Source organism: Nesoenas mayeri (assembly GCF_963082525.1).
Source record: "Nesoenas mayeri genome assembly, chromosome: 2".
NCBI lineage: Eukaryota > Metazoa > Chordata > Aves > Columbiformes > Columbidae > Nesoenas > Nesoenas mayeri.
This window is the reverse complement of record NC_137543.1, coordinates 21410790-21428527: the sequence shown is the minus strand read 5'-3', so window position 1 is coordinate 21428527 and position 17738 is coordinate 21410790. Positions and strand designations below refer to the sequence as shown.

Sequence of the window (17738 nt, the reverse complement as noted above, 5' to 3'; positions counted from 1 at the left end):
GCCACTCTTGAGTTTTCATTTCATAGAAGGAAAAAAAAAATTAACCTGACACTTATGACGTCAATACAAATTTGTTGTTGTTTTTGATGCTCCCTGCTTTGGAAAGTTAGCCCACTTCTACACAAGGACTCACCTTGGACTTGTGATCCCAAACAGAGGCTCTACAGCTACCGGGGTATCCCATTAGAGAATACAGGGCTGCGGCATGGCTGTTCTCAAGTGCCTTACTCAGTAGACTGGTGACTGGCAAGAGTTTGACACCAATATTCTATTGTCATAGATGTACCCAGTTATTCCATCCATGATTTTCACACTGTTGTATTTCTATGCATGTGAGTGGATCCATCAGCTCCCTGTAAGCAAGTTGCATCAGTCTTTGTTAATAACATCATTTAAACCTGGGATACTAACCTGTGTGTATCTATGAGTCCCAGAAACAGACATTGGTTCACAGTCAAATTCTTGCTGCAAAGAATTATAAAAAGCCTTCTTTTTTTTTTTTTTCTTTTTTCCTGGGAAAAAGATTCTTTAAATGAACTTCCCAAGCCATCAGCTTCTTTGTCTATTGTTATTTTTTCCAAGTGATAGTTTTCTCGGTTCCCTAAAAATGTTAAAATGGAAGGGGGTTGGGCTTCATTCCTTGTTATTTTCAAGTTATAAACATAACAACAGGTCTCTATCTCTCTTTTAACCCTTCTTTTATGTGTAAATGTTTCTTAAGTATCTGAATGAATTTTCCAAGCAAAATGTATTTTCTTGGAACTGTTTTTACTTACAGAAATTATTTTACCCTTACATCCAGTTTCATTGTGTTCAAAACCAAAAGCCTGAAAACAGCATTCCTACACTACTTTGTTTCCAGATTTTAAGATCTATTATGCATAGTGTAGTGCGTAATCATAATTATGCATTCATGATGATGTTTGTACTGGCTTAACTCAGGAATAGTGTGAGAAAGCTAATCTCAAAGCTACAGGCTGTTTTCCTGCACTTTAGATTCTGATCTGAGCTGTTTGTTGAGTCTTACTGGAACCAGAGCCCATGCTAACCAGTCCCGCTGCTGGACTCTCCATCTTTATCTCCCGTCCCAGTGAAGGACCTTCACCCACTCTTTCAAAACTTATTTTTTTTCATGGAAACTTGCATAGTTGCAGTTCTTCGTCATGCTGCATATAATCAGTACACTGAAGCAATTTAGATGAGACCAGCATTACACAACTATGTCATACAACCTACAAAAAATGAGGATCTTTTTAATCTACCATTGAGCATTTGGGAAACTTCATTTTTATTTTTATGTAAGAACAGAAAAACAAAAAAAAAAATTTAAAAAAAAAATGAAGCTTTTAAGACTGTTGGGAAAAAAAATGACCTATGTGTAACATATTCTTCAACTGAAAGAAGTAACTGCATGCGAGGCAAAAGTCCTGCTCTGCTCAGCTCGTCTCCTTGGTTCAAGCCCTCAGAAAGGATAAAGAAAATACCAGCACCATTAATCCATAATTCAGATCTGTGAAAGATCATATTGATTAAAAAGCGTAGAATTTTGAAATTTATTTTCTCTGAAAGCCCCGTATTAAACCGTTAACCAATGACGTTGTTTATTTAAAAATCTATTAAAAAACTTGACGAAATGGAAGAAAGGTTAAAAACCCTAAAATATTAATATGTTAATTTCTGCTGATCTAATTTTCTTGTGAAGTTTTTAAAAATATTTTGTGGTTTGGTTTTTCTTTTTTCACTAATAATATTTAGGAAGGGTTTTTCAGTGGAATAAAAAAAATCAAAATTTTTTACACAAAAACACTATGTGTATCTTATGAAAGTTTAACCAAAGGAAAATTTTAAACATTCTATCTTTGATAGACTGGAAAATAAAAATCATACTTATAAATGAATAGAAATTAACCAAGAATTCCAATTATTAGAAAACCTTTGCATTGATATTGTATATATAGGTAAAGTTAATTCCTCTTCTCATTGCTTGTAGACAAAAAAACATAGAGTAACACTGAAAATCACTAACAGAACCTTGTTCTGGTTTATTTTTACATAAGCAGTCAAGAATCATGCATAATGCAACAGTGTACCAACTAGCAACACACTCACAGAAGGTAATTTAAACTTGTTTTTTAAGGACACAAGAAGTTGATTTTAAAGCCATCCCTAAGAAAATTGTCCTTGATTTTACATTATCCTGGGTGGGTGTTTCAGTTTCTTCCATTATCTAAAATATCCTAGTTTCTGCTTAATAGTGGTGGAATTTTCTACGTGGAGATGTAAGGAGGAATTAGGTTTTACCCCATAATTATATATTAAATCAGTGTTAAAATACAGTTGTAATCAAATCCTTTCATATCCCAAGGCCACACATTTGATACAGTACATTGGAAGGTCAGAATACTTAGCTGAGTATACACCCCTTGAGACTCAACAGATGTACAGATACGCAGCCTAATCCCAAAAACGCATTCATAAGTCTGGAAGATCAGAATTGAGCCTTAATTCTCTAAAGGACTGCCGCAATGTTGTGTGGTCCTTTCATCCAAATTAGAATGATTCATTATGTCTAGTCCATTAGCACCATCAGGGATAGGTGTGGGCCATAAAATCTGCATTAGGATTTCTAAATATGTCAAGGATAATCTTAAAATGAGATAAACTGGGATGTTTTAACTGAACTAAAAATAATTAATCAAAGTCATGCATGTAGACTTCTGGTTGTTGAGTCATGTGTTGAACTTCTAACTTAAACGATTATGCTATCTTAACAAATATAAAACTTGAGAGAGGATTGTATATTGGATTTATACTGTTACTTTAAAGAGCCATGTTTCCTGTTGGTAAAGATATATATAAAAATACCTAGTAAAAACATACATAAAAATCTAAAAAAAAGGGAAGAAAAATACAGAAGATTTTTTTTTTTCGTATTCCCCAGTTCTGTTAGGTAGGAATTTATATATAATATTTTGTGTGAATTCAGTGCATCCACCACTGAAGTTCAAGTATTGCGTCATGCATATAAGTAGAACCTATAACTACTAACTACTCTATAGTTCTGTGTAATGGACTGTTTAGAAGGCTTTATGCATGTTCTTTATTTTTGTATTTTTAATGGATGCCTTAAGTAAAAATAAATACATATAATACATGAAATTTGGACTTCTGGAAATGATGTTTTAAATCATCCATTCCAGGGCAAAAAAAAAGGTACAAAAGAGAAAAAAATCCAAAATTACTGCAAACCAGAAAAGATTCAGTACCACCACACTGTAACTAAGCTTCAATTGTTCTGGACAGTTTCAGTGTAAATAGGTGAACAGTGGGACTAGTTGGAATTAGTCCATATGCAATATAAATGCCTTAATGCCTTCTGGAAAAATCTTTGCAATTGTCCCCTTGATTGTCTGGAATATCTGTTGTCACTTTAACTACCCCAGGCCGAAATGATCTTGGTGCAAAGAGAGCAAATGTCAGAAGATTAACAGGGATTGATGGTTTATCCCAGAGTTTAGTCCCTCCACAGTGTAAACTCAATGTTTGCAGAATTGTAGCTGAGCCGTACTGGGCAGAGTATTCATCTATTTAGCACTAAAAATGTTCAGCAAAAGTTAAAGCAGTTACAGTCAAGCAAGTGCATTCAGAATATATTTACTGGCAAAAATCAACGTGGTCTCATTAGTAGAAAGATAGACCTAATTGTTAGAGTAGACAACAATTTACAACAAGGATGTTAACTCAGTAGGAAAAATGCGCTGATGATTCAGTATGAAAGTGTGCAAGCAGCACTGCTTTATATCTTGTCTAAAGATAAGTTATATAGTATGTGATTTAATCGGTGCAGGTGCATATCATCTCTGAAATAGTATTATCCAAAGTATCCAACTTTACAGACAAGCAGAAAGGTTCAACACCCACAGCAGATACCGGAGAACGGTGACACAACAGTGGCTGTGCTACCCACAGGTATCCAGCTCACCAGGACAGAGATAATTCACTTTGCACTGTCAAGTTTCAGAGTATCTTCATCATATTTATCATAATGACAGAACCAACTAAGAATATTATGTCCTCATGCTGGTCACTGTGTAAACATGCAATGCATATATATTTATTTTTATATATCTATATCTATACTGTTTTTCCAAAGAATGAAATGAAAAGGACAGAGAGTAATAGGAGAAATTCAATGAGGAAGTCAGTCAAGAAAGTGATGCCAAAATACACTGCTGTCCATCCCCTGCCCTTTGTGAAAGGAAGAAGTTATCCAGACATAGTTATTCAGATGTATACAACAGGGAGGAAAGAAGAAGTTAGGAGGGCAGGGCAGGGGAGGAGCAGCTGCGAAGTGAAGCCAAGTGAAAAGACTTGATAGGAGGGAAGGACAGGGGTAGAAAGCCCATCAACATGGGGTGGTGTGGGCACAGGAAGCTCAGTGAGTGTTCAGAGCTCCAGTTTCCAGGTTTTCCATTCCTGTTCCTATCAGTTGGTTGTCACCTCTTCCAGGACCACATGGCAAGCAGCCAGAAGGAATCGTCAGGACCCTCAACTAGGACCAGGTGCTCTAGAATCTGTATTAATTATTTTAAACCTTTGTAGTTCTAGGGAAGAGTTTGAAGATGAGTTCCAAGGGTATCCTGGATTAAATAGAATAGGCTAAAGTTGCTTTTGACAGCCATTATTCTATACTTAAGTTACAGTGATATTTTATTTACTTTTATTTTATAGATTTGAAAAATGCATTCTAGCTAGGTAATGTGAAATGATCTCAATGTTTAGCATACTTTTAATTTGCATTAGAGACATTCATCAGCAGTCATATTTGATATTAATAAAATATCTGGAATCATATTGAACTCATGAAAAGTGTTGGAAAATATTAACAGACCTAGAGTGTACTTTTTGCATTTGAATATTTTCTTTGGTCTGCTTTAGGTCTGTGGATATATGGTGAAATATATGTTCAGTTTTGTCACTTGACAAGTGATGATATCTTGGGATAAACAGCAGGGTTTCTCAGTTGCAGAGAATCCCAGCTGTCTTTGGGATTCCATCTGTGTGTACATTTCCCTCTCTCCTCTCCTCTCCTCTCCTCTCCTCTCCTCTCCTCTCCTCTCCTCTCCTCTCCAATAAGAGTAATCCCAAAATAAATAGCCAAATGTAACACATTGTAGAACAGGAACAATGCAAGTTGTTTCACAACCACCCAGTGCACAAGTGCAGCACTGCTCTGTTAACCAATAGTGCTACATGATGAGTAACCAGAGCCCTGGGCAGAAGAGATGTGAGGACTTTCTCCGTCTACCCTTGTCCAAGATATTAGGATGTATCACTGACCCTTCCTTCTTTTCTCTGTCACTAGTTCCATGGCCCATCACAAGCTGCAGTTTCTTTGTCTGTCTTCTTTCTGCCAGTTAGCTGCCAGAACACTGGTTACATCTCTGCAGATAAACACATTCTTGGACTCTCATCATCCAGCCATAAGACAGGCATCTGATGGATGATCCTTGAACACTCCTCTGAAACATGGGATCCCATGACTGTTTTAGTTACTACTTTACAACTTTATCCCAGGCTGTCTACAGATTTAGGTGAAATTAACTGCATCTATTACGTTTGTATCAGGTTCTCAAAATTTTTTTTATTTTCATCCTCAAGGACTAAGGATTGCAAAATATCTCTTGCATTTAGTTTAAATTTCTAGATCTCACACATTAGCAGGGGCTGCGAAAACTGAAATTGTGGTGCAATTGTGCAATTTCAGAGTAGATTCATAGAATTGTTTTGGTTGGAAAAGACTTTTAAGATCATCAAGTCCGACCATTAACCTAGCACTGTCAAGTCCACCTCTAAATCATGTCCCTAAGAACCTCATCTACGCATCTTTTAAACACCTCCAGGGTTGGTGAGTCAACCACTTCCCTGGGCAGCCTGGTCCAATGCATGACAACTCTTTCAGTGAATAAATTTTTCCTAATGTCCAATCTAAACCTCCCCTGGCACAACTTGAAGCCATTTCCTCTCGTCCTATCACTTGTAGGTGTTCATAGGCTGGAGACTGCTGTGTCTGCTTTATTTGGTGATATTTGTCATCAGCATGGAGCCACAGCACCAGAAACCTCCTGACATCTCCAGTCTCATGTTCGTGGAGAGGATTTGCCTTTGCATGTCTAGCAAAGAAAGCCAAGGCACTGTGAAGTGCTGCCACAGGCCTTGACTGGCAGGGTTTCCACAGAAGCCCTTGAGATAAATATTCTTCCAAGACTGAATCCTTGGAAAAAGATAAGAGTGTTCTGGGAAGCTATAGAAATCAAAAGAAGTCTAATTGATTGCACAAATCAATGACAAAATGAGGGTCAGTCCACTGGGCTGTTTGGATGGGCTTGTCTTAGGGTTTGATGAGTTTGTAATCAGTTTTATGATAAAGAAATACATTGAGACAATCAATTAAAGTGTGAGATAATGAAGTTACCACTCTTCTTATTCAAAAACATCTTAAAAAAAAATTAATTAATTAGGGGTAGTTTGTGACCTATGCAAACTCTGCTATTGCCCGGTCTAGAATGATTGCTTAGGAGACCTTCCCAACTTAAAAAGTTTTGCTGTGTGGAGTATGGTGACCACCAAAGGAGAACTTAACCTCTTATGAGGAAACATTCTGCAGTTTCAGCATGTCAGAAGGCATGTCAACTGTGTGACAATCAAATTGAATTTAAATTGAATTTCAAAGTAGAAACCTCCATCGATGTGTTAACTGGTGTTTTTCTATCCCAGACTCATATCTGAAGGTACCTGAGGTACATTCACAGCTCTTCTCCCAGTTAAGTCTTGTTTTTAACTGCTGTATAAAGTAACATTGCACAGTGGGGCATGAGAACTTTCTCCAAGGGCACAAAGACGTTTTGGTAAACTTGTGTATCTTTCATGGGAGCTCAGGCTCTATGGAAGATTTAGAGAGAAAATCTGTTTGCAGGAACCAAAATACAATTAGAAACAAAGCCCTTGAGTATTTTAAGTCTTCAACAGCTTTCCTCTGTTTTGGTGAGAGTACCATAAAGAAGTAGTTTTGACATTATAGAGCCCTGGAGTGCTTTAAGAAAAAAAGGTGAAGAGAGAAATATATTGATTTTTCAATGAATGGTACATCTCCTTGAATAATGTTGAGCACTTATTGGAAGACCATGGCTGGGACAGGATGGTTGTGTCACAGCGATTTACTGAACATCAGCTCAGTGCCTATTTCTTGTTCTGGCACAGCTGCTTAGAAAACAGCTACCAACGATCAGGCGTTTGACATCAGAATTTCATAGATTTCAAACAACTTGCTCATACCATATTTTTCTTCAGCGTGGGGGTTTCCTCAAGCTTCTGCCAGGCCACACACATCATATGTTAGAAATCTTTGCAGGGAAGAGCCCATCTAACATTACTTGTCGGCACTGATTCCTTTTAGCGAGAGTGCAAAACTATTTTCGGCCTGCTCTGATGGCTATTTTTATCGCCATTAACCTCTTGACTGAATATAAACATTTATTGAGGGTTACATCCCTTGTTTGTCCACTTCCTTCAAAGGTTAGTGAAAAGTGGATGCCTGCCTGACCTCTTTTATCCTCATTAGCTGATTCTAATTGTTCCCTGAGAGATCACATTTTTGACCCTGTTTGTCCTTGTCAAATTCATCTAGTTATGGCACGAAGACATTAGCAGAAATTGCATTTACAGGTAAAAATTACTCAAGTATAGAATATATACTTACCTAGTGCAGAGAAGTGAACAATATGGTAGCTTGATAATGCGCTCTCATTTCCAAAATGTGACATTACTATTGTATGGCCCCATCTTATGGGCATCTGTGCTAGCAGATCCCTACGATTGTACTTAGGCAATCAGCAGAAGGTTTTTTAAGTTTTTGAATGATTTGGAGCAGTTCTTTTAGAGGGAGAAACAAAATTTTGTTTGGTCTTTGAAGTCTTATTTTTAAGCAGCTGTAATATTGTTGTTCCTACAACAAGAAAGCTTTTTGTAAAAGATTACCTTTCTTAAGCTAGAAGTATTCCTAATAACACTGAAAAAAAAACATAGGATAAAATAACTAACACCTCCCACTGCTGCTGCCACCATTTTGGGAATGACCAACTAAATGTTACAGTACAACAATTAAGTCTTATGAATTAAAGGATGATTTTCATAGTAGTCTCTGAGAGTCAGAGAATGAACATACTTCAAGTGGGATGGTGTCCCAAAGCTAAAGAGCAGCCATGAAGAACATGTTGCCCTGCCAAGGGTTTCTTCTGTTTCAAGCCAAGAGAGGCCTTTTTCATGTTGCTCGGTGGATCTCAGCTGTGGTTGTAAAGTTGGGGCAAAGGACCTGGCAGGTCTCAATTAGGTATCTCAGGCAGACAGGTCCCAGGCTTCAGAGGTTGCAACCAGTGCCTTAAATCCCACAGACACGTAGTGCAGGTTTAAAAGCACTGGTGCAATGTGCTCAAAGTACGATATCCTCCTTTACGAGCGGGTTGCCACATTCTGCACCAGCTTCAGCTTTCAAATGGATTTAAAACGTAGCCTCAGGTATAGCGCATTGCAGTAGTCTAATCTTGAGGTGATAAAGGCATGACTGATTTAACCATAGCTTCTTGTTATCTTGGACTGGGGTCTTTTCACTTTAACCATTTTAGGGAAATGGCCTTTCCTGAATCAGCAGGCTTGCTTCAATTCTTACTATGTAATAAGGCACAACAAGAGCAAGCCTTTGTCAGTGGTGAACACCTCCTGTGAACATGTGAACCTCACAGGATGCCAGACCCAAAGAACTGCTGTGGTGGTCCTGACTCATCTTACAGCTCACACAATATGCCTGTGAGGTACTTCAAAGGGAAGCCACTGCCTGTCTCCCTTAGTGGAGCTGCCAAGCTTTATAAGCAGCCAGAGCCTTGTGAAGTTTTGCTTTCATATTAAAAAAAGTTTATTTACATATCTGTGCAGCTTGGGAGCAGAGCTATGGGAGAATGGGAAATTCTTTTGAGGTGTCCACCAGCTCTTCTGGGCTAGCAGAGCTGTGAGACGAAACACCCTGTTCTTCCTCCAGCCTATCTCTAGTGCCTAGAGACCACTCACAGCTGCTCAACTGATTACAGGTTTTACTGCCAACGACCTGGAAGCTGATTTAGTGATCTCTATGTAGTTCTTTAAGTTTCAAAAATGGGATGGCAAAGCAGACCCGTGTCCTGACAGCTGGTGCTCAATCTACCTGCTGCTGCTGCTGCTTCACCTCTGAAGGGAAGAGGCACCAGCCTGGGCTCCGCTTTGTCTAGAACAAAGAGGGGCAGTGGCTTGGGACTAGTCCTCCCGCTTACTAAAAGAGAAATTCATCTCCGTGAGAAAGTCAAACGGTACCTCTGCTTATTGTTTCTTCCTCAGCAGTATGTATCATCCTTTCCCGTGACGTATTATTTGTCCTATCTATGTAGATAATAAACTATTGCCCAGCACAAGAAGATCCTGATATTATTTGAGGTGTTTTGATACCACTTTAATGCAAATAATACCCTTATAGATAGAATCATAGAATTATTCTGGTTGGAAGAGACCCTCAAGGTCATTGAGTCCAACCATAACCTAACTCTAGCACTAAACCATGCCCTAAGAACCTCATCTGTACGCCTTTTAAACACCTCCGGAATGAGAGACACAGTCAAATGTCAAATGTGTGGGAACAAGAAAACCAGAACAAGGAATTAGATCTTCTGCAAATTAAGTAAATGATCCCTTCTGCACTTAAAATATAGAATTTTGTTTTGTTCTGTTATGTTTTTTTAACTTGGCCTCCAACTGAAAAAAAAAGACTTGCTTAAAATGTCTTAATCATTTATAGTGTACTTGGAAAAGTCCACTATCCGGACAATATTGCACTGTCTTTTGATTGTACTTGTGATTGCCAGAGACTGCAAGCACACAGAAGCACAAAAAACACATTAAAGGTTTGACTGAAATGGCAGTAGGAGAAGTGAAACATGGTAGGAACATGTCCTAGTCCTCCTCTTTGTTATTGCTATGCAGTCATGGTTGCCAACAGTCATGCTAAAGCTTGTATTTAATATGGTATGACTCTCAGCTATGTGAAGAATAGCCACTCCTCCTTGTTTCCATAGCAGCCTTAGCACTGTTTTGGTGTAAATGACACTAAGTCCAGACTTTTCTGTTTTAGGAGATGGAGATGATACTTTGATTACCTTTCATCTAATTTCTTGCAAATCATTTTCAGTTCGTGCCTCATTTACATCATTATTTTCTGTGCAGTCCATACGTAAATATTTTGCACTGATTTTATAATTGGTAATATCAGACTTCTTGATAATTTATACATGAACTTAACCAAATTAAAATTAGAAATTCCATTCATTCCATTTAATTTCAAACGTGAGCAGCTGGGTTGACTTTTGTAACACTTCGTATAAGCAAACACACTTTCTGCAACTTCCTGTAGAAAAAGCAGTATTAACAATTAAAACATTGCATGTCTCTTGTTGCAGCGGTTTTACACTAGGTAGGTATATTGTTGCTAGCTGTTACATTCCTTTTTACTAATTTAATTCTTCATTTATATCTGTTTTTTCCAACACTTCTGAAAGATGAATAATGTCATGGAGTGCATATAGAAGAAGTGTGACTTATGCATAAACATTGGTATGAAAAATGCAAAACATAAAATGCAAATTAAGCCAGAAATACTATATTTGATAACACGGTATTGGAGAATAAACAGATAAAAAATATCTGAAAATGTGAGGAACTGTGACATTCAGTGCATCTTGCTATCTTTTTTCATTAAAATATTGATATATCATAAATTATATTAAATATATCTTATATAAGAGTATGAATTTTATCTTCTATAACTAAATATTGAAAATAATATTTTATTTTCAATAAATACTTTTGTGTATATTTTGGGTATGTAATATGTTCTATGGTAACTCTTAATACACTTCGCTACATTTCTAGAACACTCATCGATAATAAATGTGGCCAATGCATCTGGAATGTTCATATAAATATATGATTTTCCATATCTTAACATTTTTAACTCTCTTAATCATACAGAATATCAGAATAGAACAAGGCTGGAGCTAACTAGAGAATTATTTGTGGAATATAAAAATAATTGATCAAATTAACTTTAAAAAGGTTGGAATATCTTAGACAGAATTATATCCCAGGAAAAAAAAAATGGAAGTTGTGTAGTGATTGTTGTACTTTGTACTCTCTATTGTGGTTTTGTGCTATATACAGAGAAAAAATAACTGTGAATGATAGAAGTGTAAGTGGCATCTCAGTGCCACAAGCTAACAAAGTCAGGATTACCCACAGGATTTGTTGCCATTTGATTAGTAAAATGAGTTAAATGTTAATAAATTTAAAGCTTCTACCTTATCTCCTCAAATACCGAATTCTCAAAATCTAGAATCTGAAATATACAGAGGAGATGGTTTTGTTAAATGTGCATCTCCTTGCCTGCACACCTTTCAAGTGCAATGGATGTCACGCTTTACTTCTATGTCTTTGAATTTAGTAGTACAACTTATAGTCTTTTTGGAGACAAAGAGTAGTGAATCATTAACATTGTTATTATTATTTCAGACACAGTAAAATCACACATCAACACTTAGCAAAAGCAGAAAAATTCCATTATCCATTCACAACAATTTCATATGATAATACAAATGTTAGCCAGGACAGATCTTTGAAATGGATACCGATTCTTTAAATTCTTTCCTGTCTGTTTCAGGAAATAGTGAGATCCTGTTGATAATGAAGTACAATGTGTCTAAAGTTCACTTCTAAACACTTGGCTCTTTGCTGTGAAAGTCATCTGCATTCCCTTTATAATTCTCAGCCACCAGAGATCTGTTTAATCTTGGAGATCTGATCCAATATCATTCGGAAAAATCCTTGATAATAGTTTCCCCATTCAATCAATGAAAGAATACACAAGCTTCCTGCTTGTGTATTCTTAAAAAAAATCGTGAGGCAGGGGAATAAGACCTTGGCTTATGGTTTTGGAGATTTTGTTGTTTGCAAATAAAATTATTATTACTATTATTATTCAAGTTCTTAATCAAGGCAAGCAAATGGCATCTGTTTGTTATCATCCTTCCTACAGAAGACAAAGGCTTCAGTCCCTATGGTACTGACTGCTGGCCCCAAGTGGTTGCTGGATGTGACTTGGCAAGGAGTAGAAGACAACAAAAACAACTGCATTGTGTACAGCAAAGGTAAACACAAACTGATTTTTCTCTATTTTCCTGTGTAAAGTACTGAGATAAAAATATACCTGTTGCATAATAGGAAAATGTAGTTTGTCTCCCTTTAAAGTTGAAACAGTTTTCATTCTCTTTTTCCTCTCATGCTGTGGTTTTGCCTTTTTTTTTTTTTTTTTTTCCTTTTAATGATGCAAAAACTCCACATGGTGTCTGTAGTATACTAAGTGCCTTGCAAACACAGAAGGACGTCAGCTGACATAAGACATACCATCCATTTCTCTCGGAGATTTAGTGCCTCTTGGGAAACATCAGTAAAATCTATACACTTTAAATAGATGAATTCTTTCTGACATTTTATTGGACATACTGGATAGCATTTCTCTAAGTTACATTACATTATAGACTACTAACTGAAATCTGGTTTTATAAGAAGAATGTGAACTTGATTGGACTATGATAAGGCTTCATGTCAGCATGGTAACAGAAGATAACTGGAACTGTATTTCAGGGTTGTCACCTCTGACATTCCAGTCTGTGTGTAGTGGCATGACATGATGATGCTTCACTGGAATGTACTGGCTAGTGGCAATGCATATCATTTCTGTCTTATGTGGATTGTCAGATTTCCTCAAGTCAGTATGAGTTCTTATGAAGCCCCCCAAACATGCTTTGTCTAACCTACCACATCTAACAGCTACTTGGGATCAAGATGAAAAGGCTTTTATCTTGCATCTTGAACCAACTCAAAGAGCCTTGGGTTCACTCCATACTGCCACGGACTATGCACTTTGGTCAGTCACTGTGAAAGCTTCGTAAATGTGGTTATGCTATCATTACAGAATGTTTAAAAAAAAAAATAAAAGCCACCACTTGAATACACGGAATAAGAATAACTTTAGCGTAGCTGGTTTTGTTATTCCCCCTGAAGATCAGGTTGCTAAACTATGACTTTCCTTCCTTGTATTTCAATCACCAATCTCAGCACTTTGTGAATACTTCAGAACATGCACTGTTCTTGTTTAATTTCTTTTAGGTTTTATTTCTAACCAAACAGACCTACTGAGATCAAAGATTTGTTTGCTGAGGCAACCTAGTGACCATTTCAGCATACAAGCATCCAGGCAAATAAGCACCCATATCAATATATTAACATACAAAACACTAATCAAAACATCAAAGCCTCCTAAAAACTTACTAGAAACAATTACAACTTGTTCCTATAATCATTGCAATTTATACACTTATAAGAGGATTGCTTTTAAACTGCCACAAGCCTTTGAAAGTTGAAACGCTGAAAACAGGGAATTTGCATGTTAAAAATGAGTTGCACACCAGGGTCTTATAAATTCTTTCTATTATAATTACAGAATGCCAACACGTTCATTCTGCAACCTGAAACACCTGCAGTAGTAGAGAGCTGGGCTCACATCTAAAAAGGGTTGAGCTGCCCTTCATTCACAGCTTGCTGGTTGCTCCCCAAGTGGGAGAAGCAGCAAAGTGCTCTCAGTAATACAGCAAAGCTTTTCTCGTGAATCCAGAGCTGCAGTTTGCTATTCATACTATTGAATACTCACAGGCAAACTTTCCTGCAACAACTTTTTACTGTAATGGAAAATTACTTTCACTCCAAAATACAGCTTCTGCAAATTCCCATAGGATGATGTCTTATCTAGTATTACATTCTTTCTGTAATTATAATAATACTTAGCACATATATACCAGTAAGGCTTTTCATCTTCAAAGTACTTTACAAACACTAACTAATTCATTAGACAGTTTCAGTGCTATCTGTCTGATTTAATCTATTTAAATACAAATATTATTTTTTTTTTTCAAATACTAAAAACTTTCTTCAGTTTGGTGCAATCTGAGTAGCCCAAAACATTACTTTTTTTATTCAAGCATGCTGGATTTTATTTCACTGATGGTGCTGGTTATTTTAGTACTTGGTTAACAAGGTGTTGTGAGACAGTCATACAGTGCTCAGGGTGAACTCTGTTATCTCTACTGCAGATGTGTATTATAACTGAAGTTGAGGGTAAGTTTGAGCCCTAATTTATAAATACGTGTTAAAAACCTGCTACTTTACTAAACTAATGTGTGAAATAAGTTGTAGATATGCTTTACCTTCACTGCATTCTGTTCATCTCCTTGCACTTTGAGTCGGCTGCTCTGTCGTCCATTAAGCACCTACGCTTCCCTTGAGCCATGCTGGGATTTTTGTACTAGAAAGATTAATTGGCTTGCATCACAAAACAATGTCAAATAGAAGATGGTAAAATAAATAAATAGAATAATGTTTCTTCCTTCAATTTGTATCTCATCATTCCAGATTACATTGCCTTGATTTGTGTTAGCGTTCTGTCTCCTATAGTGCCATTACTTCTAATGAAATGGTGTCAGCTGGCATGTAGTTGTAATTCGATGTTATGTTGTAGTTGCATGTGTATAATTTTGTTAGTTTGCTTAGCAATACATTGTTATTTCTGAAAGCAATTAGCTGAACAAATGTGTGGAATTATACATGTAGGGGATTTGGTCACCGGGGAGCTGTTTTCCTTACTATACCCAAGATGAGATCAGAGGAGTAGATTGGAATATTTCTAAAAGGAAAATAAGTTTGAGAATTGACTAACAGTGCATCATACTGGGTAGTCAGTTGCTGACTTGGAAGGACATGCTGTATTTCCTTTTAGCTTATTACAGTGATATCTTCAAGAGCCAAATTTCCCCCAGATCTTTCAGGAGACCATAGCAATGTCCGCCTCACGTGAGTTTGCTAGAAGCTGTGGGCACTGTAGACACCCTTGCACTGCACACAGAATGATCATGGGGAGGGGAGTCTGGCATGTGGTTCCTATTGAAAGCAACTCTGACCTGACCAGCTAACTACCCACTTGCCTTCAAAACTCTCCATAAAATATTTTCCCTAGGCAAGCAAACAAAAAAAGTATGTGTGCATGTATGTATATGTATTACATACATATATAGGATTACATTGCTAAGTTATTACAGTGGACTTACAATTCATCTTCTATATAAATTTTTAGATTAAGAAACTGGTTATTTAAAATCATACATCAGAGTACATTCAGAGTTAATAGCTATGAAATAACTATTCAGTATTTGAAATTAATTCTATTTAGTCTAGGACCACTTATTTCTTTCTGTACTTTTTATAACTACATTTCTCCAATACGAGGACAAATTAGAAAAGGGAAAAACAGTTCATTAATATCCCTCTTTACAAGCTCTGACACAAGCTGGCTACTCATGGCATGTGCTGTTTTCCCATTCTGTTTTTTTGAAAGGAAACTTTTACAACTGTAATTACATTTAAAAGACACGCTCTTTTTTGTTTTAATATTTATTTCAAACTCCTCTCGTGTTTCAAATATAGTCTGTTCAATAATTTAAGAGATGTCCTAGAAACAGCATCTGAAATTTTAGAGACATATTTTAGGGACTGTACCCTATCTAGAATTATAAATATGTGCTTTCCAGAAAACAGTTGCAGAGTTTCAGTAATTCAAGCAAGATACATTGGTGGGAAGTATTAATGCATGAACGATATGTTCATTGCAATGCAGTGTACTGGAGAAGCAGTCGTGCCTACCAGGGTTGTGGGCCAGACCTGGTAAATCTCTAAGACCAGAGGTAGGAGTCCCCTCACAACCTTGGAAGGAGCTGGGGTATTAGCTGCAAATCTTTCACTGGGACTGTAAGGGATTTTGCAAATTAATTACAACTGAATAGAATAGAATAGAATAGAATAGAATAGAATAGAATAGAATAGAATAGAATAGAATAGAATAGAATAGAACAGATCTAAAAAATACAGTTGCACAGACTAAAAACTGTGCTCATATAGCAGCCAGTTTTCTAGCTATTATTAAAGCCATTTATGTGAAATGTATGGATACCGTATGTTTAGTGGCATTGTTAAAACAGGGTGTCTGTACAAATATTTAGCTGTGGGAATTATAAAATCATAAGGCGATTAAGTTAGCTAGTTGTGAAATTCCAATATTGCTTTTTAAATGACTTCAGGATATAGGAGGTGCTAAGGTTATTATCTGTTATCAGGAATACAGCGGAATTGTACGACTGGATAATAACTAAACAACTGACACAATGTAAAATTACATTATCAGTGTGTTAAAACAAAATTGCGCCCTAAAGGAGTCTACATGCCAGCTCAGAGCTGCAGTGTAATTATGCTTAACTCTGATAATTAAAATACAACGGAGATCAACAGAATCATTTTCATTAAGAAAATTATTAATGATGATGGTATAACAGTAATTGATTGCAGAGCACCACAGGATAACTCTGCGCAGGAAAACCAACATGTTTAACGTGCGTCTGGGCCGGTCGGGGTGCATCTCGTCCCACCAAGCACATGTCCTGGGCAGGTGGCAGCTGCAGGCACGTCCTCTGCTGCAACCCTGCTCAGAAAATGGCTGTTCCATCAGGGACGGGTGCTGGGGGACGGGGCGGTGGGACGGGGTTGGAGTCGGCTGCCGAAAGGGAGGCGGCTGCTGGCAGCAGCTCACATGCTTCTCAAGCCACCCATAATTTCATTTCACATGAAGCTGTGTTGGATTTTGCATTTCCATTAGTGATTTACTGATGTTATTTCCTCCTCTGCCTGGCCTCACTGAGTAGTTTATGCCCTTCGTTATTTCTGAGAGGATGCAAGAGGAGAGAAAAAAAACCCATCCTGGCCCCAGAGTGGTTGCACAGGCACCGTGTGACATCTTAGTAAGTAATTCCACAGGATGGTCCCGTTAATTGTCCCGATGGTGCGAACACATATCAAATGCCATAAAAAGCCTCCATCCTTCCCTAAGTGAAATCACAGCCAGTGCCCACTGAGCGACTCTAACAAATTCCTGGCTGGGAAGGATGTTGCCCAAGGGTAAGATCCGAGAATTGTGATTTTCTTTTGGTGAACACAAAACTGGGGGGTTGGAGGGGGAGCCAAATTCGGGGGAGTGCTTCTCCACACGGCTAAGGGATGGGTGCTTGCTCAAACAGATGCTGCATTTGAAAGCTGCCCAAAAACGTCTATTCTCCAATCACAATAGAGAACAAGCCTGCTAGGGTGGATTTACAGGATGAGATTAGTTAAAATGACAGCTGCCCACACTGAAACTGTGTCATGTAGCTAATTTATAAATAGAAACCGGAGGAGAAGCAGCACACAGGAGAGGGCTGAGCAGAAGTCGGGTTGGAAGCAGTTCTTCCCCTGCTGTGCTGCCCAGTGGTTGCCTTAAAATAAGTCAATAAATATATAATTGTTTACTTACTTTACTGGTACTGGGATGAGTTGTTTTGCTGACATATGTGCCATGCATTGAAGATACAAGAAGAGGTTACATGAAACTACTAGTAAGGCTTCTCGGCAATTTTTAATTAATTTTGCTAATTTAAAGTAAGCACTCTCTTTTTTAACATAAAAGAAAAGTC

At 37.3% G+C, this 17738-nt stretch overlaps 1 protein-coding gene across 2 annotated transcripts in view; it reads left to right on the top strand.

Moving 5' to 3' along the window:
- The window catches only part of ZFPM2 (zinc finger protein, FOG family member 2), a gene marked incomplete at both ends in the record, with an annotated part of 310316 nt that overhangs the window by 192512 nt on the left and 100066 nt on the right, over nt 1-17738 (top strand). For both annotated transcript variants that reach the window (XM_080339349.1, XM_080339348.1), the window contains one exon: nt 12167-12278. In XM_080339349.1, the coding sequence (XP_080195475.1) occupies nt 12167-12278 (112 nt within the window). The remainder of the gene's footprint in view (nt 1-12166; nt 12279-17738) is intronic.